This window comes from Canis lupus, chromosome 1, assembly GCF_003254725.2.
Source record: "Canis lupus dingo isolate Sandy chromosome 1, ASM325472v2, whole genome shotgun sequence".
In the NCBI taxonomy this organism is placed as follows: Eukaryota; Metazoa; Chordata; class Mammalia; order Carnivora; family Canidae; genus Canis; species Canis lupus.
In genome coordinates, this window is record NC_064243.1 from 57,261,859 (window position 1) to 57,276,514 (window position 14,656).

The following is a 14,656-nucleotide window of genomic DNA, read 5'->3' on the forward strand; positions in this document are numbered from 1 at the left end:
GTATAAAAAAATCATTTTAGTTACCTGAGTCCTACTAAGATGAACTCAAACATGATAAAGAACATAATGGCAGCTTACTGGCTATCCTCACTATAAACTGAAAATGCAGCCTGGAACAAAAATGAATATTTAGTATCAAGTGTTCTTTGCTTACCTCAGATCCTATTTGACTTCCTTAAGTATTCTTCATTTTACTTTCCCATAATAGCTTATTTTTTAAGTAAGTTGAGAAGGATGCTTGGGTCTCTTTGAAAATCAAACAGATTTCTCCAGGTTTATTTCACTAATCATGATATGAAGTTACCACTTTTTGTAGGTCCTCTGCATTTCCTTGATTGCTATAACTGTATATTTATATTTTAACTAATGGAAAATGTACTGATTTTTAAGGTTTTCTGGAAGCAAGCTGAAGAATGAGGTAAGAATTATTTTCATTTCTATTTTGTGTCTGCCATAAAATGTACTACAAACCAAACAATAAGTGCTAGCCATCCTCATGGACAAATATAGAAATAAATGTTAATTTACTAGTTGCCCATTGAGTGATTGAGAATCTCGGACAGAGCTAAGTTAGATTTGTGGCAACTGGTGTTTCTTTATATGGACCGACTGAACAATTTCCAATTAGCCTAGGAAGGGTAATTTCTCAATTATTCTTACCTAATATCAGCTACTTAAGAGATTGCAAAAAACAAAACAAAACAAAACAAAAAACAAAAAAACCATTACCGATCTAAGAAATGTCCATTTCTATTTAAATATAAACAGAACAGCTAAAGCTGAGAGGATATGGAAGGAATTGGTATTTGGAATATACCCATTTAGACAAAACTTAAAGGTTTAATAGTTATCAAAAAGCCCAAATGTTATGCTATGGTTTGTTTTAACTATTTTGTATGTGAGTGTGTGTGTGTGTGTGTGTGTGTGTGTGTGTACTCAGTTTGCTGATCTCTTCTGCAATGTGGGGATGGGGTGGATGGCAGAGGTGGGAGCTAGGGAGAAAGGGTACATGTCTCTAGCGTGCGCACACACACACACACATACACACACACACACTTTCTCCTTAGACTCCCCTCCCTGTCCCCACCCCCAACCAAGGAACAGATCAGCAAACTGACTTTATCTAAATAAATGAGTTAGACTACCATTAGGGACTGCATGGCTAATTAGGCACATGATAAGGCCTTCATTATCCTCAAGTTATCTAATCATTAAAAGAGGTGCCACAGAAATAAGGGCACATGGCAATGTGTTGTGTGGTAAATCTGGACCTGAGGTAAATTGTAGCCCCATTAGTTTGGTGAAATGATGCAAGCATATTATCTTAAGAAATAATATAAAGCCCCCAACCCTTTGAAATGATCAATTTCTTCCCACCAGTGCTTTTAATACAGTTAATGGCTAATTACATAATAAAATCCTCTAGATTGCTCTTTTTATCAATGAAATAATAGCTCTTTATTAGATAAACAATTGTGAAAGTGCAAAAATATTGACTTAGAAATACACTTCAGTTGACTGAAGTTTATGTCAATAGGGAATTTAAGTAATTTCTCTCAGGTGTTCTTTCTACCACTTTGATGAGGCTGGTGGTACTAGTGAGCCATCAGCTCTTACATCCTGTCCACGGGAAGGCTCACTTTGCAGAATAAAAGAAAAAAATGTTTCTTAAGTGTACTGTTTCCTCCTTAGAAGAGCACACCACAAGTTCAGGTACAGATTTTGTTAATAAATTTAAAATAAAATATTTTTGTTAAGGCTACACAGCTTTATTTCCAAAGACACCCAAAACAATAATAGAGTATTGTTATTATGATTATAGAAATGAACACAAGGGCTTTCTAACGGCTCAGAACTACTCTAAATACCTTTAAAAAGGAAAATAGAATATTTGTTAAACAAAGCTGAAATTTTAAAAAATTATTTTGTACCTAGGGCGATCACCCATCATACTTTGCTCAGGACGTGAGACTTTCAGTGTAAACCTTCATATACTTTAGTTCATTTGAACATTAATAACTGTAAGGTAAGGAGAATAGGTGTTAGCATACTAATTTACAAGAATTGTGAGGCTGAGAGATGTATTTGCTTTTTAAAAAATTCTGAATAAAATTCTGTTTTTTAAAACTCACGGGCAAGATATTAATCAATAGGTATGTGGAGTTGAGGAGGTAGTTAGGTAATAGGTAGTTGAGGACAAATAGTGAATGGATAGATTTTCTCTTTTACAGAGTAGCAGGAAAATATGTCTTAAAAAGCAATTATATGTAATTACAAAGGGTGTCGTGGGTGTTAATCCATTTGAAGTGGTTAAGGATGTTTCCCATAGGAAGTGACATTTAGGGAAAGAACTGAATAAGTGAGAGCTTCGAGGAGTGGAGTTGGGGAAGAGCGGAACAGTGGATGGAATAGATGTAACAGTACAGGTTAAGGTTTCTTGGACTTGGTATTACTGACATTTTGGACTATATAATTCTGTGTTGTGGGGAATGTCTTGTACATTGTGGGATGTTTAGCCACATACAGTGTCTCTGGTTTCCATTCACCAGATTCTACACCCTCCCCTTGTGACAACCAAAAATGTCTCTGATGTTACCAAATGTCAACCACTGGCATATGGGAAAGCAAACAAGAGGAGCATCATGTTATAGATACATAAATAAGTCCGGATGAGAAAATATCTGGACTAGGATAATAGCTCTAGGGATGGAGAGAAGTGGCTGATTTTAGCTAGGAAACACTGGAAAAGAAGCAGGTAGAAGAAATAGAAAAATGATGGGTTCAATTTGGGACTCATTATATTTGATGTGCTTGTGAAATATCCTGTGTAGACTTGAAGTGGGCAGCTGGATATATGTGACTGGAAAAGAGGACTTAGTTAGATATTTACTTTGATGGGAATTGAAACCATGGTAATGGATAAAAGTGTCTAGGGAAGAAAAAACTAAATGATAACAGAATAGGCTATGAGAAAAGAGTTGTGAAAAGTGGGGAAGAAAAATAAGGGTTAGTAAGATAATTGAAAAGAACCCAAAGAAGTAAGAAGAGGAGGGGAATTTAGTGGCATTGAAGCAAGAGAAAAGAATGCTTTCAGCAGAAGGGAATGGTCACTGCTATAAAAGTGCTAGAAAGTCATCAAGATAAGGGCTGAAAAAGATCTATGGAATTACTTAAGTGGAGATAATTAATGACTTTAGGAAGAACATTTTCAGTGGAGAGCTAGGGTTTGATTGGTTTGTGAAGTGACTGGGAAGTATCAGTGAATGTAGAAAATTTAGTCAAGTTGAGGGTAATAGTTGGAGGAGGACCTGAAATTTAGTTTTAAAGGATGATTGGACTATCATTCGAATGTTGGTAGAAAAGATTCAGTAGAGAGTAGAGAATGGACATACAAAAGAGAGGAGAAAGCTGAGAGCACAGGGTCACCAAAGAGGGGCACAGGGAAGACCTTCCGAGTAGAGGAAGTGGCTCCAGAGAGAAGAACAATTCTCTCATTAAAACAGGAAAGAGGAAAGGGTTAAAAGTTCAGATGCAAGTAGATTTGTAGATTTAGTGGTAAGACAGTGAGATAGTTTGGTGCTTTTATATTTCTTTCTTAGGTATTATTAATCAGTTAGGTCATCTGCAGTGAGTAAAAATCATGGGGGAAAAAAGAGTTTGAAGAGCTTAAAGAAAGTCCCAGTTCTTCTCAGTCAGGATGTCTGCAGAGATGTATCCCAAGGGACTCATTGTATGTAAGGATTGAATGTATGTAAGGCACCAGCTCTTTTAGGCAAAATGGAATGGTACTGGCTAAGTGCTGTCCTTCGGAAAATTCTGAAAATGATCATTTAAATCCTTTTCTGTCGTATTTAATTTTCTCACAGATCTCCTACTAAGGGGGTGCAGGGGGCACAGTCTCTGTTAAAAACAAGAAAAGTAAGACATTATAAAATTAAATTGCAGGAACCAGCAGAAATGCAAAACCATAATAAGAGAAGCATATTACCTATTTAAAAAAATACAGGCATAAAAGAAAATTTTATTTATTTATGTTCTAAAACTATTTTTTAATCATGGAGCTATGGATAGATACATGGATATATGATATATTTCCATATTTTCTTTATCCATTCATCTATTGATAGGCACTTGGGCTGTTTTCGTAGTTTGGCTATTGTAAATAAAGGTAAAATATACATAAGGGTGCATGTGTCCCTTTAAATTACTGTTTTTGTATTTTGGGGGTAAATACTCAGTAGTGCAATTTCTGGATAGTAAGATAGTTCTATTTTTAATCTTTTGAGCAATCTCCATGCAGTTTTCCAGTGGTGGCACCAGTTTGCATTCCTACCAACAGTGCAAAGGTTTTTTTCCTCCTCCACATCCTTGCCAGCACTTGTTTGTGTTTTTGATTTTAGCCATTCTAAAAGGTGTGAGGTGATATTTCATAGTAATTTTGATTTGCATCTCTCTGAGTATGAGATGTTGAGCAAATTTTCGTGTGTTGTTGGCTATCTGCATGTCTTCTTTGGAGAAATGTCTGTTCATGTCTTCTGCCCATTTATAAATTGGATTTTTCTTTTTGGATATTGAGTTGTATCAGTTCTTTATATATTTTGGATACTAACTATTAGATATGTTATTTGCACATGTCTTCCCCCAATCAGTAGGTTGCCTTTTAGTTTAGTTGATTGTTTCCTTGACTGTGCAGAAAATTTTCATTTTAAATGGAAATTTTAAGTGAAAAGAAATACCACGTGCCTGGATAAGTATGCTAGATATTATAAACATGCTAATTCTTCCTATATTAATATAGACATATAATACCCCAATAAAATTTTGAGTGGGTAACTAACTTCTGGAAATGATTAAAATGTCTGTATACTTGATCTAGAAGAATATACATAAAGTAATAGTTAAGAGAAATGTAAACAGGAATAGTCTAAAGGGACTTGTCTGGTAGATATCAAAATATTATGACACTTTGATATAGACTTAATTGTAGGTGAAACAAATCTATGACAGAGATTAGATACCTGAAAAAAACCCTAGTATACAGAAGAATTTAATGTACAATCAAATGGATCCATCCCATCTAAATTCTACATTATGGAAAAAAACTTATAACTTGTATGAATTTCATATAAATTATTGAATTTCATTTAAATTATTAATATAAAAACAATACCTGGGAACACTTATATCTACTTCATTTCTGATGGGTAATGATATTCTAAGATAGAAACAATTTAAGAAATTCCAAAAGAAAAATATAAAATGGAGAAATTGAAAACTACTTTGTATCAAAAGCATCATATATAAAATTTGAAGTCAAAAGAAAGACTGGAGAGAATGTTTTCAGCAAATACGACAATGAGATAATACTTCCACTAAATAAGGAAATTCTATGAATTTATAGAAAAATATGAAGGCAAGAAATAGTAAAAGACATGAATAGAAAATACACCTAAGAAAAAAAATTAAAAAAAAAAGAAAAGAAAATACACCTAAGGAAGAAAAGCCAATAAATGCATGAAAAAATGGACTGCCAAATAATTTTAAAATTACATTTTAAATTATACAATTATCAGATATTAAGAAATTATTATGATGCCTGTGAAGGTCTGGTGAGATAAACTCTTTCATATCCTTCTGGTGAACACTGAACAAACTCTCTGGAAAATAGTTGGAAGGCCTGTAGCAAGCCCTTAAAGTGCTCATACTCTTTCTCCCACAGATTCACTTTTGTATGAATCTCACATAAAGTAACAGAAAATGCTTACAAAATATTGCACAATAATTGTAATTGGCTACCATGAAAAACTGTGTACAACCTAAATGACTACTAATAAAGAAATGGCTACAGTATTTATAGGACTTTTATGGGACTGAATATTATGTCATTTATTAAGAGTCTTTTTAAATAACACAGAAATTGTTAATTAGGAAGAAAAGAGGACACAAAAGCAAATATATGTATTTATGGCTTTGAAAATGTAAATGAAGCTGGATATTTATATGTCATAGATGAGTGACAGGATTAATACGTATAACTCTGCTGTGTAAAATAGTAGCCCCATGTAGCTATTAATTACATAAAATATTCAGTTCCTCTACCATATTAGTTACATTTCAAGTCCCTAATAACCGCATACGGTATTGGACATTGCAGAGACAGAAAATTTTCATCATCATGGAAAGTTCTGTTGGACAGCACTGTTTTAGAATACATAAAATATTCAACTCTGTGATAAAAAGACACCTCAGTGGAAATATAGCCTGCTATATGATCCTGTAATTCACACAGGATGAAAAAGAATAACCAGAAATAGTATTGGTGTTCATGCGCCCCTTCTGATTGACCAAGGTTTGTAACGCATGGTCAACAAATATTTTGAGTGTCATTCTTGCTAATAAACATATGAAAAGCACTCAGCTTCATCAGGGAGATTTTAAACTTCAATCAGGGAAATGCAAATTAAAACCATAATGAATAATCATTTCACTATTATTGGAATAACAGCAGTTAAAAAGTCTGAAAATAAGTGCGGCTAGCAGTGTGGAGCAAAGGAACTCTCATGAACAGTAGGAAGGACAGTCACTAGTAAAGGTGAAGGTGTGCACATCTTTTTTTTTAATTTTTATTTATTTATGATAGTCACATCACAGAGAGAGAGAGAGAGAGGCAGAGACACAGGCAGAGGGAGAAGCAGGCTCCATGCACCGGGAGCCCGACGTGGGATTCGATCCCAGGTCTCCAGGATCGCGCCCTGGGCCAAAGGCAGGCGCTAAACCGCTGCGCCACCCAGGGTTCCCTGTGCACATCTTATGACTGCATTTCTACAGAAACCTTCACACTGTGCCCAAGCAGGCACATGGGAGTATTGGTTGTAATCTCAGAATGCTGGAAAATGTCCATTATGATATAATGAGAGAATAAATGGTAATGTATTTATACAAGGTAATACTACAGTGCTTTGGAAATGAATATACTATAGGATAAGAATCAAATTAGATTCATCTTAAAAATCTACAGTTGAATGAAAAAAACTCATTAAATGTAGACTATATGCTGTGTGGTACCAGTTTTAAAGCAATAGCATATATTGCTTAAGAGCATTTACATAGGAGATAAGTTTTTAGAGGTTCAATAGGAATGATATAAACTAAATGAAGAACATTATTTCTTGTGGGGAAGGAAGGGAAGAAGATTAGGAGGGCTACAGAGTCTGCTTCAATATTTCAAATATGTAATGTCTCAACCAGGCTAGTTAGTACATGACTTTTTATTACTTTTTACCTACACCTTTTTCAAGTTTTAAATAGTTTGTAATATAAAAGAAAAAATGAAAAAAAAAAAAACAAGAAAAGCAAAACAAAAAAGGAAGAGGATGGTAAAAAAAAAATCAAGAAAAGCAAAGCAAAAAAGACAGGAAGAGGATGGTAAGAGTAATTATCCGTTACGGGTATGAATTTTGATTATTTTACATTTTTATTCGTCAGTGTAGTGGTTCAAATTTCAGAAATGTCTTAGAGAATGTTTCAGAGTCCTTTAATCCTCAGGAGTAAAACTAACAAAACCTACTCTCAATACCTTGTCCTGATCAAAGAGAGCCTTTCTTTTCCCGTGAATCTCCTAGTGTGAGCCGAATTTTGTTTTAACTAGCTCTAGTTGTGAAGTTGCCATTATTTCTTAGGGAGTCAGGCCCTTGATTTTGTACATTTCAACCAGGAAGTATCCCCGATAGCCTGAATTTCCTCCTCCTTAGCATGGACCATTCATGGCCAGTTTAACAACTTTGTACCAAGATAAATAACAAATCCTCCCTCCTTGGTATATGCTTTGCAAATATTTGCAGAGTGTTATCATGCTCTCTTTTAGTCATCACTTAGCCAAACTGTGCTGCTTAAAGCCTTTAATCTTTCCTCATAAATCAGACTCTCTTGCCTTCTAATCATATTGTTTCTCTTCTGTAGGTTTCTTCTTGTTTTCTTTTGGAAATAAGATTTTTAATAGTTTACTCAAGAGTACTGAAGTCATCAGATGAGGGGAACCCTCCCCCACCCAACACACACCCCAGGACCTCCGTAGCTGGCCTATGACCTGGCACCAATTTTAGTGCAATTAAAATTGCAAACATATTAGTGTAATTAAGATGATCATGTTTTGCTTCCCCCCCCCAGCTTATCAGTCATTCCTTTCTTTTTTGTGCCACATGTTCTACACAAGCATATTATTATTTGATTTGTCCCAACTTTGCAGATGATTGTTAACGTATCCAACATGTTTAATCAAAAATTTTTTCTGTGGGCATTTTTGCTTCCTGTTGGTGTTCCACATGTGGTCATATATTTCTATTACACAAAACTACTATTTATCAAGATGAGAGTTTCAAATAGATATTTAAATAAAAGACATATAACATACTTTGTTCTTTAATATGTGTTTCCTTAGCACTCTAACATTTTTTTTATTGGGAAGTATATTGTTCATAACACATGCATTTAAAAAATAACCATAAGATTAAAAACTCAAGACCTACCACACAGTTTAACAGAAAGAAGTTCTCTGTACCCCTACCCGGATCAGATCTCACTCCCTGCCTAGAAAAAGTTACCTCTCTCCACCATTGGGTGTTAATCATTCTTTTCATTTTTCCTTAAAGTTGATTGTTTATGAATATATACCTAAACAATGTGGTTATGGCTACAGAATAATATGAATGCACTTCATACCACTGAGCTGTCTACTTATAAGTGGTGGATAGGTCTATGTATTGTTCATTACTGCCCAGTTTATTATTACCAATGCATTGTTTATTATTTACCCTACATAGAATGGATTCATTTTTTGATGACTTTCTGGTTTCTCTCAGCATTAGATTTTGTGATTCATCAATGTTGCTGTATATGTAGTTTTAACACCTTTATTTGTACTGCTTATAATATTCCACTGTATGAAAATATCACAATGCGTTTATTCATTCCATTCTTGATGGATTTATTATTTATTTATTTATTTATTTATTTATTTATTTATTTATTCTTTGCTGAAAAACAATATTCCTATGAATGTCCTCCAGGTACACATGTGCAGAAGTGGAATTCTAGGTTCTAGGGTATGCTTATGTGTGACTTGACTGGTTAAGATCAAGTTGTTTTCCAAAATGGTTGCATTAATTTCTGTCTGTCCAGTTGTGTGTGAGCATGCCTTTTGTTCCACTTTCTCACTGATACTTGGCCTTGAATGACATTTTATTTCTTGCCAATCCCATGGTATAAAATGGCACCTCTGATTTTCATTTGAAAATTGTTTTTAATAACTACATCAAAAAGGTAGGCTTGCATTTTTTTGAATTTTTATTGGCTAGTTCTCTTCCATGAAGTATTTGCTCAATTCACATAATTTTTCTATTTTAAAAATCTGATTCTTACTTGATTCTTAGGGGACACCTGGGTGGCTCAGTAATTGAGCATCTGCCTTTGGCTCAGGGTGTGATTCTGGATTCCTGGGGTCAAGTCCCGCGTTGGGCTCCTTGCATGGAGGCTGCTTCTCCTCCCTCTGCCTGTGTCTCTGCCTCTCTTTCTGTGTCTCTCATGAGTACATAAATAAAATCTTTAAAAATATTTTATTCTTAGGAGTTCTTTATATAGTCTAGATACTAATATCTTCTAGGTTATATGTTGTAAATAACTTGATCTGGTTGGTGGTATGGTTCAACATCCTAAAATGTTTTTCAATGAAGATAGTTTTTAATTTTATGGTTAGTGGGTTTTTTTTTGTATCTTGTTTTTAAAAATCTGTGTATAGTACAGATACTAAAATATTTTTCTATATATTCTTCCAAAAGTAGAAAGTTACTCTAACACTTAAGTCCTTATCTCATCTGCAATTTTTTGAATTTTTTTATTGTAAAATACACATAACAAAATTGACTATCTTAATTGTTTTCAAGTACACAGCTCAATGATATTAAATACATTCATATTATTGTGCAACTGTAACCACCATCCATCTCCAGAACTCTTTTAATCTTGCAAAACTGAAACGCTATGCTCTTTAACAATAACTCCTCCTTTCCCTTTCCCCCCAACCCCTGAAAACTACCATTTTACTTGTGTCTCTATAATTAGGACTCCTCTAGGTACCTCATATATGTGGAATCACATAGTGTTTGTGTTTTTGTGTGCCTTATTTTACTTAGATCATTCCTCCAGGTTCATTCATGTTGTAGCATGTGTCAGAGTTTCCTTCTTTTTAAAGGCCGAGTAATATTCCGTTGCATGTATATACATTTTATTTATTAGTCTGTCAGTGGACACTTGGATTGAATAATACTGCTGTGAACATACGTATACAAATATCTCTTTAAGACCCTGCTTTCAATTATTTTGGACATATACCCAAAAGAGGAATTACTGCATCATATAGTAATTCCTTATTTAATTTTCTGAGGAACCAGCATACCGTTTTACACAGCAACTATACCATTTTACATTTCTACCAACAGCACATAATCATACACATCCTCATCAACATTTGTTATTTTCTGGTTTTTGTTTGTTTGTTTGTTTGTTTGTTTGTTTAGTACTGGTCATCCTAACGAGGGTGAAGTGGTATCTTCAGTTTATATTTACCTGATGATTAGTAGTGTTGAATATAATTTCATACGCTTGTTGATTAATACATATCTTCTTTAGAGAAATATCTATTCAAGTCCTTTGTCCATTTTTAAAGCAGATTGTTTGTCTTGTTTTTAAGTTTTACAAATTTTTTTATGTCCTGGATATTAATCCCATATTAAACATATGCTTTGAGAATACCTTCTTATATTGCATTGATTGCCTTTTTACTCTGCTGACAGTGTTCTTTGATGCACAAAGTTTCTAATTTTTATGCAGTCCAATTTGTCTATTTTTGTTTTTGTTGTCATATCTAAGAAATCATTGACAAATCTAATGTTATGAGGATTTTGCCCTATATTTTCTTCTAAGTGTAGTATAGTTTAGGTATGATACTTTAGATATTTGACTCATTTTGAGTTAATTTTTTCATGGTATTAGGGAAAGGCCTATCTCCATTTTTTACATGAGAATTTCCAGTATTTCTAGCACCATTTGTGGAAAATACTGCTTTTTCCTCATTGAATGTCATTGGCACATTGTCAAAAATCACTTACCAGTTTTTGTGAGAGTTTATTTCTGGGTGTTCTATTTTGTTCCACTGATCTATATGCATATCTTTGTGTCAGCTCTAGTTTCTTTTGAAGTTTTGAAATCAGGAAATGTGAATTCTCCAATGTGGTTCTTTTTCCAGGTTATTTTTACTATTTGGGGTCTCTTGAAATTCCATGTGAATTTTAGGATGTACTTTTCTATTTCTGCGAAAACCTTTGGGATTTTGCATTGAGTCCATGGGTTGCTTTAGGTACTATTGACATCTTAACAATAAGTTTTCCAATTCATGAGCATAGGATGTCTTCTTATTTATGTTTTAATTTCTTTGAGCATTGTTTTGTAATTTCAATTATACAGGTCTATCACCTTCTTAATTCCCATGTATTTTATTGTTTTTGATGCTATTGTAAATAAAATTGTTTTTTAAATTCTTTTCAGATTCTTTTCATGTTGACTGTATCCTGTTACTCTGCTAGATTCACTTAGTATTTCTAACAGGGTTTTTCTTTTTTTTAAAGATTTTATTTATTTATTCATGAGAGATACAGAATGAGAGAAAGGCAGAGACACAGGCAGAGGGAGAAACAGGCTCCTTGCAGGGAGCTCAATGTGGGACTCGATCCTGGATCTTGGGATCACACCCTGAGCCAAAGGCAGGCATGCAACCACTGAGCCACCCAGGCGTCCCTCTAACAGGATTTTTCTATGGAATCTCTCTGGTTTTCTACATATAAAATCATATCATCTGCAAACAGAGATAATTTTACTTCTTCCTTTCCAATTTGGATGCATTTTATTTCTTTTTCTTGCCTAAATGTTATGGCTAGGACTTCCAGAACTTTGTTGAATAGAAGTGTGAAAGTGGGCATTCTTGCCTTTTTCCTGATCTTAAAGGAAATACTTTCAATCTTTCACCATTTAATATGATGTTCACTGTGGGTTTTTCATATAGCTTTTATTACATTGAGGTACTGTACTTCTATTCCTAGTTTGTTGATTATTATTATTATCAAAGTGTGTCAAACTTTGTCGAATTCAGCAATTGAAATAATCATGTGTTTATTCCTCTTAATCTGTTAAGGTGGTATATTACACTGATTGATTTTTGTGTCAAACCATCCTTGCATTCAAAGAGTAAATCTCACTGGTCATGGTATATAGTCTTTTTAATATGTTCTGAGTTAACTTTGTTAGTATTTTGCTGAGGATTTATGCGGGAATCTTCATGAAGTGTATTGGTCTGTTTTTGTGGTTGTTTTTGTTGTCGTTTTTCTTGTGGTGCCCTTGTCTGACTTTGGGATCAAGATCATTTTGGCCTCATTGAATGAGTTAGAAAGTGTTCCCTCTTCCTCAATTTTTGGGAAAACTTCAAGAAAGATTCATGTTATTTCTTTTTTATATGTTTGGTACAATTCACTAGTGAGGCTGTTAGGATCAGAGCCTTTCTTTGTCAGATTTTTGAATACTGATTCAATTTCCTTACTGGTTATAGATTGATTCATATAATCTCTCTTTTTTGTGATTCAATATTGGTAGAATTTGTATTTCTAGGAGTTTATCCACTTCATCTAGATTGTCCAGCTCGTTGATGTACAGTTGTTCATGTACTCTCAAAATATTTTCTCAGTAGATTCAGTAGTTTTTCATTTTTTATTTTAGTCATTTGAGTCTCCTCTAATCTTTCTTTAAGTCAATCTACCTATTTGTCAATTTTGAGCTTTTTAAAGAACTAAACTTTGTCATTGATTTTCTTTGTTGTTTATGTATTCTCTATTTCATCTATTTATCCTCCTATCTTCTGCCCACTTTGGGTTTAGTGTGTTCTTTCTTAGTTCCTTAAGTTGTTCATTTAGATTATTGATTTGAGATTTTGATAGTTTTTATATATTTTGATTATTGAATGATTAATGAAATTTTCTTCTGTTTCTAGCATAGACAGGCAGAAAGAGAGAGAGAGAAGTGAATAGTAGTTGAATTTTTGACAAATGCTTTTCCTGTATCAGTTGAAATAATTATATATGGTATTCTCTATTCCCCTTTTATTCTTCTGTCAGTGTGATTTTAAGCCTAACTTGGTTATGATAGTTCTTAAAGATTGCTGGGTTTGGTTTGCTAATATTTTGTTTGGTACTGTTTCAAATATGATAATAACCAAGATTGGCCTATGATGTTTCTTTCTTTTCTTGTCCTTGTTCAGCTTTGGCATAAACGTTTTCAAATGAATTGGAATGAGCTTCCTGTTTTACACTGTCCGGAAAAAAATCTTTTAAGTTTGAAAATACCGGTTTCCTGAATGCTTGATAAAATTTACTTATTAAAAATCTTCTGAGCCTATTTTTTACCCCTTTTGAGGAAAGATTTTTTATTACTAATTATATTTGTTAATGGAAATGAGACTATTCTCATATTCCTAACTTAGATTTAAGACAACACTATATATTGACTTTTTTTGTTTGTTTCTGTTTCTCTCTTTTTTCCAATCTCACTAAATTACTTCTTGGGATGAGTAAACATGACTTCCACCCATGAGAAAAGGTATAAGAAAAAGTACAAACTTTCCTAAAATTAGAATTTGAGTGTATTTTTTGTTATGTTTAATCTATCAAGTATTAGTTTCATATTTTGCCAAATACTTTTTCTTCTCTTTAAAATTAAATTCTTTATTTTTTTGCATTCTATTATTTTCCCAATTTATTGACACTACCATTCTTTGACAGCACAATGATAGTTCATGCTCATAAATGATAAATCCAAGGATTAAAAATCTTTGAAGCGTATCTTGAATTATTAAGACTGATTAAATAGAGTGGGATTAACTGTGCTAATATATCGCTTATGATAGTTAATCATGTACATAGTAGTTCTTTATCATTTTCTTAAAAATTATTTAATCAGAATAATTCTTCTCTATCCATACTTGAAAATAAAGGACAGCAAGAATGAAAACTAAAACCTAACCTGAAAGAAATTGATTTCTATTGTACTTTTAATCAGTCAATAAGAAAAATATCTAAAATATGTGCTTTAAAGACTGAAAAGATCTTTCTGATTTGTCATGTAAGTCTGTAATTCTACAAAGGTTGGGAATGGTAAGACAGGGTAGGAACCCAACCTATATAAGTAATAAATGTTCACTATGACAGAGACAGACAAAGAAACACAAAAACTCTGGAAGAAAATCTAGGAAAACCATGGGAAAGAATGAAATTTTGTCTTTACCAGGAATACCTTACTTCCTCTTCCATAGTCACAATTTCATTCTTTTCCCAAACTTTTGATTACAAACAAGTTTGTTAAAACTTTCTTTGAAGGCCAGGAACAATCAGTTATGACTTGAGGAGACTGATTTGCTGAGGCTCTGATTCTGTCACAAATATACATTCTCCGTTTCTGTGTGGATTTTTTTTTTTTTTTAGGTACATCAACCCTGCAGAGTTACATGTTATTTTTTGTTTGTCATCTTTTCTAATTTTCTGAAAACTACTAGAGGTGCACT

At 33.3% G+C, this 14,656-nt stretch overlaps 1 protein-coding gene across 1 annotated transcript in view; it reads left to right on the forward strand.

Annotated features, from left to right (window-relative positions):
* RFX6 (regulatory factor X6) overlaps positions 1-14,656 on the forward strand; it is a 55,159-nt gene that overhangs the window by 17,212 nt on the left and 23,291 nt on the right. Inside the window, exon 6 of the mRNA XM_025422830.3 lies at positions 391-418. Within this exon, the coding sequence (XP_025278615.2) occupies positions 391-418 (28 nt within the window). The remainder of the gene's footprint in view (positions 1-390; positions 419-14,656) is intronic.